The sequence below is a fragment of the Molossus molossus genome, unplaced genomic scaffold (genome assembly GCF_014108415.1).
Source record: "Molossus molossus isolate mMolMol1 unplaced genomic scaffold, mMolMol1.p scaffold_m16_p_1, whole genome shotgun sequence".
Taxonomy (NCBI): domain Eukaryota; kingdom Metazoa; phylum Chordata; class Mammalia; order Chiroptera; family Molossidae; genus Molossus; species Molossus molossus.
In genome coordinates this window covers 170,241,362-170,265,085 of record NW_023425344.1, presented here as the reverse complement: position 1 = coordinate 170,265,085, position 23,724 = coordinate 170,241,362, and the positions used below count along the sequence as shown (strand labels likewise).

Sequence of the window (23,724 nt, the reverse complement as noted above, 5' to 3'; positions counted from 1 at the left end):
ATCGGGACAAGATGGTCCAGTGATGGGCAAGTGACAAAACCTGACTGAAATGCCTACAATTTAAATGATCTACATTCTTGAATGAAACCTCTTTACTTAAGTTAGAATTGGGGTTCTATTTCTTGCAAATGAGAAATCCCTCAAACAGAATTGAGTGCTAGGAATGGGGCTGCAGGTAACAGCCTCTGAGTGACAATGTAAAACTAGCTGTGGAGTCCAGGCAGAGGGATGGAGAAAGACAGGGTGACAGAACCCATTAAAATTCTGAGATAATTATCACCAGAATAACCTTGTTTCCTGTTCCGTGGAAAACTGGTAGTATGGAGGTAAGAGATGGCAAAATAGCTAATTAAACAATTATCTAACATCTCTTAGGACACAAGCCACAAGTCCCTAAAGGCACAGCTTCAGATTTAAAAACTGTCCTGTGGTGAAATGTAGGAATGTATTTGACATAATTAGGATTCAGTGGCAAAAAGGGTTTTCTACACCAGGATGACTGGCTAAAAGCACATAGGGAAAAACAGGAAATTACATATTTATGTTACATCAAGGGAAATCCTTTCTGCTGAGATTGTTGACGATCAAGTCGGGATATTATTTGTGAATTTGGAAAAGCTCGGGGCTCAGGAGCCTAGCAATGGAAAAGAAAGTGTCTAGCAGTGGGTAGAAGTTTGGGAAGCCCAACTCTTTCCAACAGGATTACCAGGTTGATACCCATCACCACCACCCCCACCCCGGTTCCTAGTAAAACACTTCCCTAGATTAGAATGTAACTTGTGGAGGGGAGGGATTTTTAGGGACAGACCACATGGAACTGCTTCCTGTCCTGCAAACCTCTTTTCAGTCACTTTTCCTTCCTTATTTTTGAGGACAGGGCCATTAAGAACAATGGATCTAAGAAGAGCTGAATAACAAAAATCCCGAAAGAGTGGTCATTAGGCAGTCTGGAGATTAAGGGAGCAAGTTTACCCCCACAGAAATTCCTGGCATGCCTTTTAGTCAATGATGTACTCAAGAAAGACAGTGATTGAAAGCCCACTAAATTCTGAGGCAGTAATCACCAGACGAACCTCACTCTTGAACAAGCACCTGTACCATCTCACACCAACATGATGTTGAGTCCTGGCTCTTCTGGAGGCTCTGACTCAAGTAGGAAAAGGATGCTGGCACCAGACAATATTCACTGAAGTGTAGAAAGGAGGACTCTCTAATGTCCCTTAGAAGAGGCCCGAAGGACAATGGAAAAAAGGAAATCCTTCTAATGGCCAGATCCTAGGACTATCAGACATGACTTAGGAACTTGTCCACTGCCAAGGGATTCAAGAAACAGACTTCATGGCATTTATTTAGGGGCAGACTAGTGACCTGTATATGACCCTGTTTTCTAGGTTTCTTGCCCACCTCTAAGTCAGCCTCTTTCTCTAAGTGATTTGTATGACAGTGTTCCTATGGCATTGGTGATGTGTTGGCAGTAAAATGTGCCAGAAAGCCCAGAGGGGGTCATTCTAGCAGGATGGTGATTAGAAGGACCAGGTGGAGACCAAGGGGCAGGCATTTGTAGCCGTACCCATAATACTGGAGCACGTTAAGCAAAACTATCTTGAAGGATGCATTTCCTCTAGAGGACAAATAGAGTGGTTAAGAGTGTAATCAACCTAGTGCACATCCACTTCTTGGGAATTATTCTAAAACCCTCATTTTTACCAGGTGACTACATTTTTAAGGCTTCCACAATGGTAGTGTTAGGTTGTGTGTACATTGCAGTCTTATAAAGAGGTTCCTGTCCCATCAATTTGTCCATAACTGATTGAGACTCCTAATCACACTGACTGAGATACAGTCTCTGAAGGACTTGAATTAAGACATACAAAGACAAGTAGGCAGCAGAAGTCAGTGGAGCTGAGATTCTACAGAACTGGGTTCAGAGTCTGCACAATGGCAGCTGCAAGGCATGAGCAGGCCAAGGCTATGGAGATAGGACTAACATGTCGCCCTGTGTGGGGAAGCAGGAATGAGGAGGCCTTCAGAGAAACCAGCTCACAGAAAATGAAGCAGATGCACAGATGACTGTGTGTAAGAGAAAAGGAAAGAGGAAGAGGGAGACAGAGGGAGACGAGAAAACAAGGGTAGAGGACAGAAACAGAACTAGACAGAGAAACAGAGCCAGAGGCAGCTAGAGACACAGAGATAAACTACTGACTTTCTAGCCATCACAATGTCCATCTAGACTTCCTGCAACTAAATTCCAGATTTGACTTTTTTAACAACTCTTTTATAAACTTCTTTAGGTAGACTTCTGACTCTTGTAACCAAACAATTCTTGACCTAAACATCTGCTTCTTCGTTGTAGATGCATCTTTTAAATGTTTAATTTGCAACTATTGAAATATATTTACCACCTAACATAACTGGGAAACTGTAAAAAAAAAAAAAAAAAAAAGTGAGGCGTTCAAGGAAGAGGGACTATAATTTGTATTATCTTACAATTTTAAAAAGACAGACTTAGTTTTAAACAATAGCTAACATTTATTGAGTACTTTCCTTGGGCCAGTTTCAAAAGTGTACATGCATGATTTCACCTATTCTTCGTGACAAACATAGGTTCTATTATTATCTTTCCCATTTTACAGATATGGAAATTAAGGCACAGAGAGATTAATAAGTAACCTGCTCAAGGTCACTTATTAAGGGGGAATCTACTGTTTATTTACATTAAAACTGACATTTGAAAAAAAAGTATGCATTCATTTAAAATTCATTTTGGTCAATTTTTTGTTGAATGCCTATTATATACAAAGTACTGATTTAAACTAATAAACAGGTTAACATCAGTGTTACAAATATAAATATCACTTTTAAATATCACTATTCAAAACAAATCTTCTTTCTGTGGGACATACACACACAAAAAAAGATGTAATTTCAAATTGAGTTTCTTAATTTCCAAAATACCTCCTTTAAAACAGAAGGAAATTAATTCTGACAAGGCTATTTTCAATGCATTAACTACTTCAAAATTCACTGGAATATTGGAAGATTACTTGCTGCAAGCTGGATTAATGTGAAAATAAACCCTGACTTCAGAGGGGTGTCTACATTAATAAATATGCATCCATTTAACTAATCGCAGTGTAAGTTACACACATGTATATAAAGTAAAATGACAAGGAAGAAAGGAGTTTTTCATGGGAGGTGGTGAGTTGCCATGGATTCTGCTTCTCTTGATTTTCGAAGCAGGGCTTGTTTGAGAGCACTAATTTTCTCATCAAGTTCAGCCAGTGAATAGTTCTGCTGTAAACAATAAGAACACAAATTGCTGAATAAGACTCTGAAGTATCTTAATGTAGATAAAGTGCTAAATGAGCTATAAATATTTAAAATATCGAAAAGCTTGGTAAATATCTTTTTTCTCATGAGAATAATTTTAAAATTGAACCAAATGTTGACTCTATCATAAATTTTCAGGTATAAAATAACACGGCTTAATATTTCTCGTCCGGCTGGTGTGGCTCAGTGGTTGAGCATCGACCCATGCACCAAGAGGTTGCCGGTTCAATTCCCGATCAGGACACATGCCCAGGTTGTGGGCCTGATCCCCAGTGAGGGGCATGCAGGAGGCGGCCAATCGATGTTCTCTCTCATCAATGTTTCTATCTCTCTCTCCCTCTCACTTCCTCTCTCTCTAAAATCAATAGAGGAAAAAAAAAATTTTTTTTTAATATTTCTTTGCTTTCCTAATGAAAGCTCTACTGGACCTTTTATACTTTGAAAGGATTGTAAAAACTTTTAAAAAAACAAATATTCACAGTCAAGAGTAAAAATAATATTAAAGTTTAGGATTAGCTTAAGTGCTTAAAATACCTGGAAATTGTCTTTTATAGATCAACTACAATCAACTACCTCTGCTGGAAAAAATGTATGCTCTCAAAAATTTACTCAAAATTTTACAATAAAAAAATAATGTGACACTCTTAAAAAAATGAACCAAATTTTTTTAAAAGTTTTCCCCAACTTTAAATTTACATTACCACCACTGAAGGCTAGCAAAACCTTACTAATTATGATTAAACTAATTAATATATCGGTACTGTGGACAGAGGTGGGCTGAAGTCATACTCTGGCAAACATTCTTTGATTTAGATGCTGCTAATTAGTGGCGTCTACAAAAGGGGGAGGAGGTGAGATTTAAATTACAGTACTTAAGCATTTATTATTTTTCAGCATTTTGTAACTGATATATCCTTCTATTATTAACAGCTGAATAAAGACTTTTATAATAGGCCCATCTGAGTCATCCTACGCCCTTGAAACAAAATTATTTGTCTAATTCAAATACATTTAATATATGTTGCCCTTTTCTTAGTTCTAAATTCTAAGGTATGACCTAAAAAGCAACCACAGTAGAAACTTTTATTAATAAGGTATAAAACTAATCACACTATTTCAGAAACTAAAATGAAAATAACAGTAACTTACTTGAGGTGGTTGAACTTTCCTTCTTTTGCCAGAAAAGTTCTAGATTAAAGGTAAAAAAAAAAAATATTAAGTAACCAATGCTTATAAAATCTAAACAACAATTTTCCTTTATACAGTAGTGAATAAAATATGGACAACCCTGGCTGAAACAAAGCCCACAAACTCACCAAGCACTATCTGCAACCAACATCCACTCTCTTGTATTTTGGAAGTTACCCTCCAAAGACATTGAAAGTATATAGTAATAACAACACAGTAACATGCTTGTCCCTGGCTATACACACTTTCCCATTCATTCTCAGCTTCTCATGAGGCTGAGTATGTGTGGAAAGAGGTGCTCTGGGGATTTTCTTAGTTTCCTTTTTTATAATCTTTCCACCTAAAATACTGAACAAAGGAAGGAAAACAGAATCTGGAATACCAGGCCTAGGGGTACACACACACCCCCACTGACTGTAAGGGAACACTGGTGTGTGAGCACCTACCCACGCTCCGGGGTGTGACTAGGAATGAGAATCCCACCACACTGGTCTTGTCCATGATGGGAATGGGCATGGGCCCAATTCTGGCCAATGAATAAAGAGAGGTCTGCTGGGGATTAGGAGCAGAACGGTTGAAAAAACTTCCTCTCTTCTAAGAGAAAACCCTCAAAGGAGGCATTCCCTGGACGCTGCTGCCCTGGACAGGACCCCTGAAAGTGCTGTGGCCTTCTTGCCATCTGCCTGAGGAAAAGGCAACGCTAAGCAGAGCTGATAGGGGAAAGAGCCCAATTGTTTGACAAGTATGATTTAGCCAATAAATGATTTAACCCTGAGAACTTCACTATCATTGAACTTATTCTTTTATAAGATACTTTCCATACTGTTTAAGCCATTCCGAGTAAAGTTTCTCTTATGTGAAGCTGACAACATTCTGAGACATGCCGCTGAGCCTTCTAAACCCTGACCTAATGAATTGTCTAGATAATGCTTTGGTTTCACCGAACCACAAGCTTTCAGAAGGCAAAACAATGCATCAGTATATTTGACAAAGAAACTGTCGATGTAGGAGATAAATTTTCTCATGAACATTCCTGACCACTGAGATTTTGAAGAGGTGATAGTCACATTTTCCTTTGTGTCAAAAGCTGTTTCAAAGGAAGGACATCTGTAATAGTTTCAACAAAGATATATCTTTAAAAAAAAAAATCTATTTCAAAGACTACTGAGATAAATCATTCAAGTGTGAGAATTATTAAATATGGGGGAAACTGCTTATATAAACATGTTCCTTCCTTTGCCAAACTGAGCTGAATACCTCTGGTGGGGCCTACGGGCAGGTAAGGGTTTGATGTTTGATTTGGTCACTGCTTAGTCCCTTTCCCGGCCAAGAGGTGGATTTTTACACATCTGATGAAAATACCACCCCCCCCCCTTGTTTTCCTAACAGTTTCATCTGTAAAGTATTGTTTCCATGTCATTAAGCAATCAGATTATTACTGTATCATCAAACTAAAGTGAAAAGTATCAGAATGAGGAAAATAAGAACATCAGTTTAAAAACAGTAAAATGTGGTCTTTCGGGGCTTATCTTAGACCTGAGCAGAATATTTTGACAAGTAGAACACTTAGAAACACATCTATTGTAGACACACTAAACTAGCTTTAAAATTTTTTATTTTTAGGCACAAAGTGGAAATTTTTAACAAGTTTTAGTACCTGAGAGAAATATTTGATAGCACACCAAATAAATAGCTGAACAGACATTAAAAAAAAAAGTCTCTTCTCTCCTCTCCTATTATTTTACCATAGCAGGTAATTTACAGGTACATTTACAATGCCCATGTCCCGATGATAAAGGTGATTAGTTACACACACATCCAGGGAACCCATGCTCTAAGGAAACTCGGTGGTAAGGAGGTCTCTTCTATGACCAACCCCCTTCCTCACTTGTAATGAGTTAAGGACTATTGATTTTACAGATGCAGTGTCTTAAATGTTTCTTCTCTTCTAGTCCCACTGCCCTGATTCAGACCCTCATTTCTCCCTGGTGTGGACAATGATGTTTCCTAAACGACTTTCTTTGACTCCAACTCATACTTCATAATGCCACCAGATAGAAACCTAAATTACAGGTTTCTTTTTCTCAGTGACACTGGAATTGCAAACTGGTGACTGTGACCTTCAAGAACCTCCAAAATGTGTTTACAATTTAATTTTCCAGCTAGATTGTTCACTTCATGCTTCAGGCCCACTATGCATGGCCTGTGTGCATGAAGTTGACTTGGCCCTCAGCACTCCCCTCTCCCGACACTTCCCTTAGAACCGAGAGTTCCCATTCAGAACGGAATTAAGATTCTGCCTAGACAGTGCTTTGGAACAAAGTTAACACACCTTCAAAAGTTCAATAATTAACTATCAGCCAAGTCCTATCCATTTATTCACACATTTCTTCGATGCATACTACATTCTGTGTGTTAGAAGATGAACAAGACAGTTCCTGTCCTTCAACAATTCAAAATACAGTGAGAAAAATAAATGTGTAAACATTTAATTATAAGTGATAAGTGCTATCAAATGAACAAAGTGCTGTGGAAATATACTTGTGAAACATGTTCTACTTACTGTTTTGAAGGGTCATAATTTAAAATCAGTAGTTCTTTGAAATTACTCAAAAGGACTGTATCTTTTAAGTGGTCTGTTAAGTGATGCCTTTAAAATTTAAAAACATTACCACACTCAGATCTTTCCATGTTGAATGTGAAAGGTGAAGATCACATTAAAAGATACAACAAATCCTAATTTTTATGGTAATTCCTGCTTTATATACATTAATTTTTTTTGGAGTTTTATGTCTGTTTCATACATGAACAGAACTTTACACTCTAGTTGTTTTATAAACCCAATACAATTTATATCTTTTTTTTTCTTTTACCGTTTCCCTTTTCATGTGCTGTGTGTCAGTGTTATCATGATAATAAATCTCTACCCAACAGTAGCAGGCTTCCCTGCGTTTAGATTTTATCACGTGGGTATCTGTATTAAACACATTTCAATGAAAATCTTTTCAGAGTTTAAACCTTCAATTTCTATCAAAAGTTCAATCTTTAAGAAATTTAATGAGCTCAACTTTCCTGTACTTCCTAACGTTAGAAGCCAGAAGACTGTGCTGCCTTTGTAGTCTTCCTGTACACTTTTGAGGGACATGTAAAATTATACAATTGCCATGTGTATACTCCTAGCACGAGAATGGTGAGAGCAACGGATTATGTGCTACATTCTTTGTGTTCAAGGACAAGCCTAGAGCTGGTTCTGTTCTGTGAAGAGTACGGCTCCTAGAGATGGCATCTTCAGTCCAGTGTGGAAGGTTGAGTATGAAATCTTTTTCCCTTTGGGCCTGGGGCCTGTGCCACATGTATTCCTAGGCCTCGAGGAAAGAGTCAATCTGAATGTTTAAACCTTTTCAGTGTTTTGTGCTTCCTTGTAGCTCACTACTAACTTGGATATGTCATTTCCAGTACTAATCCAGAGGTGATCCTTCTGATCAAATATATATTGTTTAACAGATTTGGGGATATTCTTTAAAAGCACTTATTTTAATCACATTGATTACATTTATAATGCTTCCTGCCCTGAAGTTAGGTAGTCACCAAGTTTCAGATCTTAGGCCTCTGACAGTCTCAGTGTTCTTACCTATTCCATGTTTAACTGTCACCTCTACACAGACTCCCAGTTGTCTCAAATGTAAGTCCTACATCTTAAAAGATTACCTGATATACCTTCCTGTAGATCCTACTATGACTTCAAATTCACATTTTCCCCCAAATGATCTCCCTCTCCAGATTTTCTTATTTCTATCAATGATAATATCATTTTCCCAACCAGAAACTGGACTCACTCTTGCTCTATGTCTCTCCACATATTAATTACCAGTATTTGTCAACTTCTCTTTCCTACTGTCTCCTGCATAATCTTTCCTATTCTCATTGTCATGTCCATAATTCAAGATCTCACTTTACATCTAAACTAGTATAGTACTGTCTCCTTATGCTTAGTCTCTCCCTTTTCCTTTACCTCCCAGGGCAACACTAGAAAAATTTTCTACATAGCCCTTGGACAAGTCACTTCCGTGCTCAAATGCTTTCAATAGCATTTAAACTTTAGATACTTTAAACTTCTGGGTGTAGCATTTAAGGTCTCTATAATCCAACTATGTCTATCTCTTTAACCAAGCACCCTAAATATTCTATCCTGTTGCTTAACAGATCCCCCCAAATAAGATTATGATTTGAAGGACTTGTTTTTTCATTAATCAAGTTATGTAACAAGATATGTTAAGCTTTTATAAATCAGAATCAGAGAGAAGAGCTAAATAAGGGGGCAAGGTCTCACTGGAGTTATCTAATACTATGACACTCTCTTGTAAGATCAGTTCTACTGCTAACAAGAATTATATTAACAAGGTATGAAACTGAACTAGAAGAAAATCTACCTAGGGACTACATAATGAAGGCAACTAGAATGGGAAAACTTACGGTAGACTGTTGTAGGAAACGACATAAAATCTTTATGAAGTTTCCTTGAAAGATATTTAAAAAATAATCCTACAAGTGTCAAGACCTTTGTAATTATGCAGCACAACCACAAATATTCTTAAATTGGACAAGTGAAGACTAGAGGAATTGTGTGGCTTGCACACGTTTATCCGGCTACTTCATAGGTAGTTGCTGAAACAAAGTGAGTGCTGGTATTTACTGAGGCTTCACCTTGTGCTAGGTGGGTGACAAGTGCTTGACTAGTGTTCTCAGTCCTTGCTTTAGCCCTTAGTACTTTAATAAACCTCATTGTATGTTTCAGGAAAGTAAATCACTAAAACTGTTTTGCTAAATTTTTTATCTTTAGGATTCACTGCTCACTTTTGCTGTGTAATCTGCCTTCATCTGGAAACACATCTTTTCGGTACCTCACTCTAACACCCAACTTAAGACACTGGAATAATTGATGTTATTCGTAAAACAATTTTAAATATATTTTCACCAGTGACTTACGATCCATGCTAATATGAACTATTTTGCATAATTTTTCAGAAACAGTTTTAGAAACAAATATCACTAAAAATTTAGTAACCTTAAAAATGTTGTTCACTTTTACATTATTTTAGTTCTTTTGAATATGCCACCACTTTTATAAAAAAAAAAAACAAAAACACATAAAACATCCAAATCTCAGAAGAGGCAGGTGTTATGGATAATCACCCTGAAGATGGAGGAAAATACAATGAGCTCAGGATCATTTGTCTGAAACAGGATGATGTGACAAAGAAGATACTTACCAGCACAACATTGTTTTGTATTGTCCTTGGAAAAGAGATAAGAGTGAATGAATAAGTGAATAAATAAATGCTAGGGTTGAGGAATTAGATAATAAAGACTAGTCTTTCAAAAAGTCTGGAGGCTAAGGTAAAGAAAAAGGCAGGTTGGCAGATCAAGGTGTCTGTCTGTTTAGTATGGGGAGAAATGTAAACATGTATGAACGAGGGAAGGAATGGGTGAAGAGAGAGGGATAGGGATAACTGACAGCAAGGTTCCAGAAGAAGCCCTTGTATTACAAGACAGCAAGTTCAGAATGACAAGATGGGCTACTATCCAGGCTGATTTATTACACCATGAAAATGGCATAAATTTGAGACTCTGGGTAATGTACAACAAAAGTACCCCTTTTAAAAAAAATTAAGAGTCTATAGTGTAATATTTGGAATCACAGTTTTTGAAGAACTAGGTAACCCCCTGCATAGAACTACGTTCATTCATCTCTGAATTATTGTTTTACATATAGCAGATTAATGATTAAATTGTTATATAACAAAGAATCCTAAATAAAATAACATTTAGTTATTTTTAAAGGATACTTATACTTACTACAGATTGAAAATACTCAGGAGAGATGCCTTCCAATTCAAGGATTTTATCCTCAAGTTTTTTAATTCTCTGATAAATGTCTCTTGGCACTGGACCACCTAAATACATCAAAAAACATTCTGAGATACTACTGAACAATTCTTCTTACAATTTTTATTCTTAAAAAATACCATTCAAAGATACTTATGCATAGGAATGGGAAATATTTAAACTGAAGAAAATAAATGAACAAAAGTACATTAGAATGAAATCCTTAGCTCACATTTTCATATTATACACTATGGGATATATTATTATAGTACACCTCTCCCCAAGCCCCATTTATGCTTTCTATATCACTAGGAGTTTTATTTTATGTTTAATTCATTTTACAAGATATTGAATAGTTCCTGTATAGACTAGTATGTATTTCTGATAGACTATGATAGTTACTTGGGAGGAGAAAAATGCATAGTTATAATTGACAATTCAATTTAGTGGTTGTAATATCCCATATCATTTTCAATTTATATTTCTCCCTACATGCCATATTTTATCCTTTAACCTAGAACAGCACTAAAGAGGAGCTTTACAGTATTTCTTAACTAACAAACTTTCTAGGGTGGGGGATGGTGAGTTAAGGTTACTCAAATTTCAAGGTTATGATTTTACCCCAAATCCTTTCATTTCTCAGCACCTCCAATGAACCATTCTGGTCCAGACCACCACTCTCCCTAGCTCATAATGATGTCCAAACTGACCTACATGCTTCTGCTTTGCTCCCAGAGAGTCTACTCTCAACACAGTAGTCAGTAATCCCTTTAACATGTAAGTCAGATAGCATTAGTTCTCTGCTCAAAACTGTCCAATACCTTCCCATCTTACTCAGATCAAAAGCCAAAGAAAGCCTTTACTGGTCCTACACAATTTGGACTTTCTCCCCATACTCATATCATTCCAGCCACTTGATTCCTTTTTTCCTGTTGCTCAACTAGTTTTAGCACCCTCTGTTTCAGCATTTGTGGTTCCCTCTACCTCCACATTCACAAAACCTGCTCTCGCTAACTTCAGGTCTTGGCTCAGAAGTTACTTTGCAAGGCCTTCTCTGACCACCCTCTAAAAAATACCAGTGCTACCACCTCTCCCTACCGGGCACTCCCTCTCCTCTTCCACCCAACGTTCTGTATATTTTGTTTATTTATTGCTTCTCTAAGCTTCAAGAAGGCATAGTTTTGTTTTGTTCATTGGTTATGGCTGTGCAGTGCACAAACCTAGGAAGCATCAGTTCACAGACTATACAGGTACTCAATATTTAACGACTGAATGAATCCATTAGACAATCATTGTGTAATTAAAGAATATGGGCAAATTTCACACGAAAGTATAAACTTGTTAAATATAAAAATTCTAGGAATATGTTTTTATCTTAGGATCTCAGCTGTTCTTGCTATTGAATAGGTAAAATGAGTAACTTATTCATTTGACGTTGGTCTTGCACCTCCTTTCCCTAGTCCTTTGTCTCACCCTTATACCTTTCAAGAGCCAGTTCAAGTTTCACTGATTCAATAGTATTGCCGGGATCACTTCACATGGTGAAACCTTTTGGTTCCTTCACAGCCCCTTTAATATTCCACTTCACTGTTTTTTGTTTTTTTTTATCCTCACCCGAGGACATTTTTCCATTTTTTGTTCAGATAGAGTGAGAGAGAGAGAGAAACAATGATGTGAAAGGGACACATTGAGTGGTTGCCACCTACACGACCCAACCAGGGCTGGGGACAATCTGCAACCGAGGTACACGCCCTTAGCGGGAACTGAACCCGGGTCTCTCTGGACTGCAGGCCAACGCTCTAACCGCTGAGCCAAACCGGCCAGGGTCCACTTCACTATTAATTAATCTGTCTTTCTCCCAAACAGATCATAAAGTCCTTGAAGCCAGAGACTATGACTACATAATCTCAGTAGTGCTTGGCAATATAGTAGGCATTCAACAGATATTTTTCAAAAGTAACTTGATACTATTAGACTTAATAAACCAGTCAATCCTTTTATATGGCTGTATTTTAAATTCATCTAGTTCTGGGAGAGGGGGTTAAATTTAATGCTGTTCTCTATTACCCTCAAAGATTTACTCCTTCTCTTATCTTCTACCTCAATCCAGCAAATACTCCAGCTAGACTAGACTCAGAAATTTCCTGAACCATATTTTTCTTAATTAATTAATTTATTTTTGTTACAGATGTTTCTCCTTCCCCCAACACTGACTCCCCCCTCCCCCTCCCTCCCTGCCCTGTCCCAGCTTCGTTGTCCATTGTCCTGAACCGTATTTTATACCTCGGAGTGTTTAGCAGATGCTGTTCTGTTTTGGAATCCTTTGCTTCTGACTGCTGACAAATTCCAAAGGCTCAAATGTCACTTTATACCAGGAATACCATCCCTCGATCTCCCCTCAGAGAACTGAACACTAACTTTGTGTCCCAACTGTACTTTGCACATATCTGAGAAGGTAAAATGAGCATTCATTTCTTCAACAAACATCTGAATACCTGTTTTGTGCCAGGAACTGCACTAGGTACCCAGTAATGAACCTGACAGTTTGCTCTCATAGATCTATCTAGAAGAGACAGTGAGTACCAGGTGCTATGAGACTATATAATAAAGGGTAATCCACACAAGTGCAGGATAAGGAGGGTAAAGCATGGGCAGAAGAAAAAGCCTGGATAAAGTCCTAGCACAGCAAAATGACTGGGAAGCATGGAAAACCCAGAGATGTGGCTGAAACTACAGATGTAGATCATGCTATTTAAAATTACTACCCCCACCTGTCTGAATCTCCCTTCCCTTCTCTTGGTCAGGCTGCTTTTATCCATAGCCCTTCTCTCCTACTGTAGAATATAATTTATATACTAGAATTTTTGTTGACATATATTTTCAGTGCCTAGAACAGTGCCTGGATTATATTAGGAACTTAATATCTATTTATGGAATGAATGAATAAGTACTAAGTTTGGTATGCATATAAGGGCAACAGAAAACCATTAAAGAATTTTTAGCTAAGGAGTAGCAAGATCAGATCTGAGCTTTAGAAAAAGCAATTGGGTCACAGGGGAGAAAATTGGTCAATGACCAGTTAACATCCTTCCATCAGTGTAAGACACAGAACAGAGAGACTTCAACTAGAGTAGCAGGTGTGGAGGTAGAAAGAAGTGGGTAGATTTGAGAGATACTTTGAAAACAGAATGAACAGGATCTGGTGACTAAATGAGGACATTTAGGGTACTGTTAAATATTAAGCGAGTTGACATATGCATATTATTTTCAGAGTGACTGGCACTTGGTATTATTCAATAAATGTCCGTTCACTTTCCCATAAGCATTTATTTATTTATATGCTTATCCTTACTGAGAATCTTTTAGGACTAGGATAACATTTATCAACACTTTGTACCTAGCACAGTGGGTGATAAGAATGAGTGATGGGCACAATTAAGTTATGAAATTGGCAGAAGGAAAAAGACTATATTACTTTTAATCTCTGACTTTAATAAACTGAGAGTGTCAGGATGTATTTGGAACCTATTCCCATTCTACAAACACTCTCAAATTGGCGAGAAGTTTAAGAGGAAAAGGAGCATAAATGCCTGAACTATAAATTCCTTGAGAGCAAGGACTATGTTTGTCGTTCTTTTTTTTTTTCATTTTTGCACCACCAGAACAATGATTTGGTTCTGTTTTTAATATGTTTTTACTGATTTCGGGGGGATCGGGGGAGAGAAACATCGACATCGATCGATACCTCCTGCATGCACCCCAACCAGGGATTGAACTTGCAATCCAGGCATGTGCCCTGACTGGGAACTGAATGGAACAATGCTCAACCAACTCAGCCACACCAGCCAGGGCTAGAACAATGCTTTGTACATGACAGGTGCTCAAGGAAAATTTGGTGACTAAATGATTGGAATTTCTTTAGCCGCTTGCAAAAGTACGTTATGGGGCATTCTGCTTACCTGCCTGCAATCGCAAGTGAGCCTCAATATTTTGTAGCCGTTCTTCTACAGCCTGATTGCCACAGTCTCGAAGCATGCTGCTCGGTTTATGACCTGACCCTTGAATTCCTTCAGGTCGAGTCTGTGGTCCATATGTATTCACAACTCTAGAAACTAAGTTAAGAAACTTTTGAGCCTATTAAAATTACATTTGAAATAATCAGAAATTCTTTCTCCCTAACAGTATCTTATACATATATTTTTTTCATGAAGACCATCTAACCACAAATCTGAGTAGGACGAAAGGGAGGATTTTTTGTTTTGTTTTAAATAAACAAAATTTAAGTAGCAAAGTGATTTCTATTCCATTTTGCTTATAATCTAGAATAAGCCTCTGTCAGTGATAAAGATAAAGGTATCATGTAGTGGATTCTTACCTTTAACATGACTTTTAAATCCGGGGTAAGGGGTAAAAACGGCATCAGTTCTTGCACAACTATTTTCTAAGGAGAATTTAAATGAGTATAAGTATACTTTTAACTTCAAATGTATGAGATTTTGACAAACTTCCAATAATTCATATTAATTAACACATTATTCATAATAGGATATAATTTTAAATACTAGTAATTAACTTACTATCACAAACAGGATAAAATTTAGTGATCTTTTGCCGTGTAAAATTTACAAGATCTAATCTTATCTAATTTTCAGATTTATACATAGAAGTCCTCAACATTCAGTGGCATAATATAGTTTTTAATGAATACCAATATCCCTAAAAACCATTTGCGCCTCTGCAGGAAAAATCTTATATGGTATAGAGAATAATTCTAAGCCAAAGAGACATTATTTATTTCAACATAAAAATAAATAGAACTCATTATTTTTACTAAAATGTCTTTAAAAAGATACATCATTTTTTTTTATCTTACTGATCAAATTAGTGAACATCTAACAAGATTATATATTTAACATATTTTTACTTTAGAACTCCACACAAAAAAGAGCTTAAAACCTCAAGTATAACACATACTTTTCTACTTAACCTAGATCTCTAAGGCTCATTTAAAAATCCTTGTCACAAAAGCCATCTACCTCTTTCCAGACTGCCCCTTTCAAAAAATGTGATTAGGAAAGACACCTTGTGAAAATTTGTCCCCATTTTTTCCTAAGCTGAAAAGAATAGTTTCTTTCAAATTAGATATCAACAAATAAATGAAAAAAAACAAAGGGGATTACTGGAAAGATGTCAACATAATATAAAAATATTTCAAAAACTGTAAAATAACATTTTAAATTACATGATGTAAATCCATCCATGGCAGTACATTCCTTAAAAAATCCCCCTTTATTTTTCCCTATGGACTTTGTTTTTAAAAATTTCCACTGTTTTAATAATTAAATCAAATTGAGAAGTATTAAAAGGAACACACCAACACATTACAATAAGACATTTGTATTTTTTTCATTCTAAGTTCTCTTAATAGTTCTGCTGACAAATCATACTGTGTGAATAAAATGCCAAGTTCACTTACCTTCTACATAGAGATACTAAACATAATTCTCTTTTTTTGTTTTTGTTTTGAAATACTTCAAAATATGTTTAAAGGGCTATCACTTCTCCATTCCCTTTCTACCATTTCATGGGGCTAAGGGTTAAAAAAAGAAGCTATCATCCATTTCAGAGCTATATTCTAAATATATAGATTAAATGACCCATCAGAGAGAAATTCAGCATGGTGTGAAGACAGTGAATGTATGAGTGCTAGTCACTCTCCAAAGCAATTCTTGCTAGCACTGTTTTGAGCCAGCAAGGAATTGAATGGGCCAGGGAATCCTGCTGAGCATTTCAATTCTTGTCAATATCTATCCCCTGGTGGTTTATAATAATAGAGTTTGCAGGGAGAACAGAGGAATAACATTAGTGACACATGTGCTTGCTCCCTCAACAAACCTTTTTTTATGGGTTGCTTGCAGTTGGAGTGTAGTACCTGAGATTTTGTCACCATTGCACCTGTTTTGAGAAACTAACAGGAAAATATACCAAAACTAGAGATATATACATATAATGTTAACAGAAGAAAAGAATGAATTTAGGACCCAACTTGAGGATGTGTTATCTCAGGGTACCAATGTGATATGAGTCCATTCTAGGTTCATATTCTGTCATTCTATAATGACAGTTCTATATTCATAATAATTAGCCATGAGATATTAGAGGAAACAAGAAAATGCTCACTCCAATTAGGAATTCTTCTCCATAATTTTTATGCGACTACTTGTTCTGATTATTACTATGATGCTTAAGTGATCTATGCCAGTACTTTACAATATTTTGTATTCTGCAGCATACCGGCAGATCTGTATCTATACTATAGCACCAACTGGGGAGGAAATGGAGAATCTGATGAAAAACAGCAAATGTATGCACTCTGAGAGAAAGGAAAAAGCATAAGCACCAGTCTTTATGACAAATTGGTTTTATCATGACATAAAACATTTCTAACAGCTCAAGAGTAGTGAGAAAACTGCTCCCTCTTGAGGAGTATTAACTTTACTAAGTTCACTTTATGTAAATTCACATCATAATTTCATAAGGACATTTACAGACATGAAATTTATATAGCTTAGTTCCTTCTTACTAGTGAGAGAGCGCAACCCTGTTACCCATACTTTATCCCCTAAACAAACTTTGAAACATTTCACCTATGGTGGACGTTAGCCTTTTATTATGTTAGCATTTATTCGACATTTGTGTAAATAAAACCATTTGCAATATAGTCTATTAAACAGAAGGAAATTCTGCTGCCTTAGTTTCTAAATAACCCATGAAATAAATTGCATTCTTAATGTTATTTTTAAAAACAAATGAAAGATCAGAGCAACTGTAAAAACTGTTCTTAAAATCCTATAAAAATTATTCTTCTAGGTAGTTACCTTGATTACAATCAATAACATTGCAAAATTCCCTGACGTTGTTTTCATTGATTTCAGCTTGCTTTCTTTCAATAAATGCAGATATTCGTCTGTCAATCTACAAACAATAAGTATGTATGTTTAAACAATTCAAACATAACAATATTTTAAAAATAATACTCCCCACCGAAAAAACAAACCACTTCTTACTTCTGCTTTTCCAGCCTTTATTTGAACTACTTCTGGATCAAAATGGATCTGTGTCTTTTTCACATCTTCTAAATCACAATCTTTGTGCTTTTCTTCCTCCTGTAGGTCACCAGTGGGAAATTTGGCATCTACTTCATTCTTGCTCCCTGTTTCTGCTTTTCCTGTCTCTTCAACAGTTGTATTCTCCTCTTTAATCAGAGGCTGAAGTTTTGCTAAAAAAGGCTGAGAAGAACACAATTCCATCTGCTGGGGTTCAAACTGATCAAAATTAATTATACATTTAATATATTTATATAAATTTCTTCTACACAAATGCAATATTCAATATCAATTAGCTAAATATAAAAAGTTGGCATATCAGAATACATAGATCTGACCACATATAAGTGTTTGCTGTTCTCTGCTATTATGACCATTATCATTTGTTATAAATTTGTTTTTTAAAGAAGGAGAGAAAGAAAACCTGAGGAAATTTAAATTTTTCTTTGAGGGAATCATTCTGTCACTCATCTTTTATTTTGTGCCAAATCAAAGCCTCAGCCTCTGGCACCAATGCCACTTAATTAACATGTCATTCAAATGCCTCCTCAGAACACTAGGCTTAGTATTTTTCCTCCTTAACACGAGGGCCAGTGCTCTCACTCAGCAAAGCCCTGCATTATCACTATATCACTGGAGATTCTCCACTTGAAACTGCAGTTGGCCAAAGTGAATGAGAGAGCACAGACATGAAATACATAGGTGTTATGCTGAGTGAACACTCAAGCTTTTCCTGACATGGCAAGATATCTTCTTGGGTCATGAAATCAATTTTTTACAAAGAAAATGAACAAAGGGAAAAAAAAAAACACCTACCAAGATCCATAGCTGAAAAGAGATAGATGCCTATGACTAGACTAGAGGGGAAAAAAACCCTGTTGTATAATGTAAATTATACTACTCATGTTCCCACCACAATCAGGCCTCAACTGAGTTCTATAGCCCATCGCTTCTGCCCTCTAAAACAAGGGTTAACTATTACTTTTAACATGAAACAGCTAAAATTTCCCATAAAGTCATTGAACAGAGGGGCGAAATTATTATCTATTCCATTAATCAAAACACACCAACATTTGTCAATGTTTCAATTATTTTTTCATACCTGCAATTTTGCTTCCATTGTTGGCTATACCAAATAAAAAACTTACATCTTAATAGCAAGAAACTGACCAACCCAAATAGTTCTTCCACTTACCTTTTTGATGTTTCATATATTATTTGATAAGAGATAAACTGCAAACTCACATCAATTATAATTGCAGATATGTTCAACTGGAAACCAGCAAGATTATAACACTGTTCAAGTATTGAACTGATGTACTATATAACATAGCAAAACTATTATAACTAACAATTCAATGCTGACTTTTAATACAAAGTATGAATTATTTCAAACTGTTAAGAAAAAGAGAGAAAATAGTGACTGGATACTTACTAAGATGAGACATTAATGCCACAGAAATTACTTTCTTTTTAAAAACTATGCTGAAACTGTTTAATTGCAATAGACACTCCAGGATGTGTCATGCTGGGATAATGCCACTTCTTGAACCACTGAAAGCACTCCATGAGCCTCCAAACTCACCCAAGGCATGGAATCATTATCATAGCATGACACACACCTGCCGTGTCTTATTGCTTAATTATAACCCACCATAGATGCAACTGCATTGAATTTTCAGTGCAAGTCTAGAATTGAATAGAATTGCATTCATTCAATCTTCATACCCACATCGGCCTATTAGGATATATTCCCATAACTGTCCTGATCACTATATAAAATGAAAGATTTGGATCCAATCTGGATGAAGAAATATTTTATTATTAATACATTGTTAAGATAAAACTGACATACTCCAGCTTATAATTTAACTATAATTATACCTATATCAAGTTAACATTTTAAACAAGAATTTACCTGTAAATATAAAACGTGTTGCTCAAGAGCACTAAAGAGCAAAGCAGGCTGGCATGCCGAGAGGCTCTGGAGCTTGTTCCAATCGACTGTAATTTTCACCACATCATCTCTGAGGTTAAGCTTCAAAAGGGCAAATCAGCAACATCACAGAAATTACATGATTAAGTTGTATATATATGGGATTGTCTCACACACAAAAAATTTCTATAGAGTAATATGCCTATTAAGCTCGAAGTTATCAAGTTTCTAATGATACATTAAAATGCTCTATCTAGTTACCATTTTAAAAGGCCAAGAAAGGTGCAATTTTCATTAAAAAGTAGAATGACATTTCATTCTAATTCTGTTCTTGGGTCTGTGTATTGGGACCATCCTGGAGGTGAAACCATCCAAGAAAGATAAAAAGATCAAGCTTTTTTTGATATTTCAATATCTAAAAACCTTTTGATGTCGCCAGGATAGGCTTGCCCTAATCAGAATCCTACTACTTCTAGGTCAGAGCATTAACCAGAGAGAGCAGGTACATTTATGAAATTTCTGATATTCACATTCTTTTTGTGAAAGATATACATAAATACATAATTGAAATATATCATTACTCTGATGTCTTCTGAATCACATTTTTATTGTTTTCAACTTTAACCAATTTAAAAATAAAAAATTTTCACATATATTATTAAAGTGTAGGGATAAATGGCATCATGTTTATCTACTTCAAATAAAAATTAAATTATTATTTAACTGTAGAAATCTAAAACTGAAAAACAATTGCCTTTCTACAATAGTGAAATAAATGGCCAGAGACTGGATGGAATGACCAGATGTTTTGCTAAATAGTATTTTCTAGTAAACTATTATATGGGTTCATTATATGACAGTTTCTTATAAGGGTTCATTATATGACAGTTTCTTATAAGTTAGCTAAGTGCAACCTATTTGAATAAAATTATATATAGAAATCTACCAAGAACCTAAATATAAAATTAATATCAAAATCAGCAAAAATTTTAGAGGGAAAGCCTCCATCCCTAGTCTTTCAGATGAATAAAAGTGAACTACCACAAACTTTTCTAGGGACATAAACTTTTTCGTGTTTATGACATACTGTAAGGATATATACTGCATAGTAGGATCAAGTTTACCACTATATTATTTTGTCAGAAATCATTTTAAAAAATTAGTCATGTTTTCTAAAAAATAAAGACAAGTGTTACATTAGTTCAAATACAGATCTTATGGGTTGTAATTATAATAAAACAAAAAGATGAATAACTGTACAAAGAATCAAAGAGATTCAAAGTTGCCCCCAAAAGGCACTATACTGAATGAATCCTATATAACAGAAATTTACCACTCTTTGATTATGAGACCAGAAACATTTAAAGTCCATATTAGACAAGTATAAAGAAAAAGGAGGTTTTGTGTAGGTTGTGCTGGCAAAGATTAGTTCATATTAATTGAGGTTTTACATAGAGATTACCACATTAATCTTGTGTTACTTAATGCCTATTAAAACTTTGTTAGACAACAATTTATATTGTGTATGGAAATAAACTACTACTATAGTTTTACAGTCCTCAGAGAGAAGTAGTCAACTATACAAATTTATGAGTACAGTTTGGGGATAAAGAAAGCAATCCTTAACCGAAGCAAAGCATAAAATCTTCTAGAGAAAAATAATTTACAGAAAATGAATAATATTTGGATCATATTCTCATTTCAATTCGGCAGAATTATGTAAGCCTTCAAGTCCAATTAAAGAAGTGCAATTTAAAAAGACCACATAATAATGTCACAAATTAACTTTAAAGCTATCCCAATACATCCAAGTAGCTATTCAACAAATTCCTTATTAGTAATATAAATTCTATAGGGTATTCTATTCTATTACCCTATAGAAAGTATAATTATAAAACACTCAAAAAAGTATTAGTCTGCCATTAATATGAACTACTTAGATATGCATTTTCAGTAAAAACTTTATTAAAATTAACATGAAAATCCAAGCTAAAAATATATAATTATTCGGTTTGGTAAAATGGGCCATCCAGAGGCAATAATAAGGTTAAAATCAGTAAATTTGAAATATTAAATAGAAAATACTTTTTAACATTCAATTTTTTATTTCCTTTTAAGAGCTAATAATACAATGATACCATACAAAATGAACTTAGGCATATTATAACATACATTTTTTTTAAAAAAAACCTTTGAAGTTGTTGGAAAAAGAACAGTGATTCCTCCAGGGGTAATTTTATAAATACAGTACTCTGGCTTCCCTTCTTGTTTTTAAGCAATACATCTCAAAATATAAAGAGTATTATCAAAATGGTTAGCATTTAATTGATGATAAAGTCTTACTTTTTACCACTTGTATATATGGTTGCTTCACTGTGTCAAGTAAATTTGCCAAATATTTACTCTAAACATTTCTGACAGGTGACATAGTAAATTTTAATCACATCTCTACTTGTACCTACAGAATACCTGAATATTAAATTTTTAAATACATTTTAAAAATTCAGTATGCCAAATATTTCACAAAACATGTTGAAATTATTTCTTTATGTAATTCAAAAAAATCTCATCACTAAAAAACACAAACAAACCCAAAACTTAAAGTTCCATGTCCACAAAAGAAAGAGTTCTCAAACTTTAAAACCATTTACAGGTTTTAGGTCTTAAGACTGAAATATTAATGTCTCCAAGTCTTTGAAATATTTTTTATAAGTCCATGGCAAAAAACTGAGTTTAAAAGTTAGTTTTTAGTACATTCTAGTAATAACTGTTCCATTACACCAAACTGAATGTTGAACTTAGAGCAATGCTCTTTGTAAATCCCGATAAACATATTAGGCCTTTTTAAAACACTGAAATAACTTTAAAAAATTAATTCTCCATCCACTCAAGGCTTTAAAAAATAACTCACAAATCAGACAAACGCTCTATTTTAATAAAGGAAGTTAACATTATCTTTGACACAAACGCCTTCTGTGCCCACTACAGGCACTAGTACCAGCCCTATAACAAACTTTTATAGCTAGAAAATATTCCGTCTACGATATGAGAAAAGATTTATTTCTTTTTTTGAGAGAAGATTTATTTTTTAAAAGCGAACAAACTTATTTTCGAGTTGTTTCCCATTTAAAATTTGCTTTGCACTTTACAACATTAAAGGAAATAGTGACTTGATTGGAATAGTGTAAGGAGCACTTTTGTTTAAACACATTATGACGTTTCTGCAAAAGCTCTTTAACCGCTCATTAAACTAGTTATTAAACAACAGGTCTGATGCAAACAGTATCCACCATGGATAACTCTTACAACTTTTTGCTAGAAGTATTTCATATTAATTATTTTCCTCCCCCTTTGAAGGGGCAATTGATTCACACAGTGGCCAAAAGGAAAAAAAGAAAGTCAATGACTCATAAGAGCAAATTATACAAAAAAGGCGGAGAGCTTTTCCAGAAATCTCAGGCCATACTAACCTAGCAATTTCTAGAATGAACAAACTGGAGGAAAGGGATCCTAATCGCCTGGAATCTCGCAAACCGTCGGACCTTTCCGCATTCATTCTCTCCACGCCGGTTCCTTTCCGCCGGGTTTTCACTAAGCTCCCTCCCTCCCTCCCTCCCTCCCTCCCTCCGGGGAAATCTAGTTCCAGGAAATCTAGTCCGCAACGGGTCCTGAGCTGGGCGTGCGGCCACCCGCACTCCGACAGCAGCGGCTGGGCTCCTCCCGGGCCTCACCGACTCGGCCGGTCCTCGGCAGGCCCCGCTCCCCCCGCCCTGCTCCGCTGGAGGAAAAAGGAGGGGCCGGTTGGTTCCCGTACCCCTACTCCCACAGGCCATCACTCACTTGTCCAGCCAGGGTATGCAGGGAGCGAAAGATTTCGAAGAGCACCTCTTGGGAGAGGTTGGGGCTGCAGCTCTGCTCCAGGCTTCTGTCACTGACGCACGGGCGACTAAGCTCGGCTGCAGCAGCCATGACACCTTCGCAGGCCACCCCCAACACCACAGAGCAGTGCTCACAACCCCACCCCCGCCCCTCTTCTGCTTTCGTCGCTCGGCGGTGACGTAAAAACACAGCGTCTGGGCAGAGCGGGACTTTGAGGTCCCAATCTCTATGTGACTGACAAGCACGTGCACCAATCACGTGCAGTGTAGCTTTCTGCCGAGGAAGGGGAGTGGGTAATTGCCCACCTGCGTGGGGCTGGGTACAGGGTTTGGGATGGTGACTGCAGGTGTGGTTCTCTCCTGCTTAGCGTTGTGAAGTCTTTCTTGACCCTTAGAGGTT

General features: G+C 36.1%; 1 protein-coding gene across 4 annotated transcripts; it reads right to left on the bottom strand.

Moving 5' to 3' along the window:
* Positions 1-2,528: 2,528 nt before the first annotated feature.
* On the bottom strand, positions 2,529-23,493 carry LOC118615717 (MAP3K12 binding inhibitory protein 1). Of its 4 annotated transcripts, none has more exons than XM_036240895.1 (9): positions 23,287-23,493; positions 19,429-19,548; positions 17,472-17,693; positions 17,283-17,379; positions 14,780-14,845; positions 14,364-14,516; positions 10,375-10,472; positions 4,480-4,518; positions 2,529-3,294 (listed from the first exon to the last, which is right to left on the bottom strand). In XM_036240895.1, the coding sequence occupies exons 1-9, from the start codon at positions 23,413-23,415 to the stop codon at positions 3,187-3,189; spliced, it is 1,032 nt and encodes a 343-aa protein (XP_036096788.1). In that variant the 5' UTR covers positions 23,416-23,493; the 3' UTR covers positions 2,529-3,186. The 4 variants fall into 4 exon arrangements, with proteins under 4 accessions (XP_036096788.1, XP_036096770.1, XP_036096780.1 ...); XM_036240877.1 differs by having other exon boundaries at positions 17,472-17,729; positions 23,287-23,428; XM_036240887.1 differs by having other exon boundaries at positions 2,529-3,291; positions 17,472-17,729; positions 23,287-23,428.
* Between the last annotated feature and the right edge of the window lie 231 nt (positions 23,494-23,724).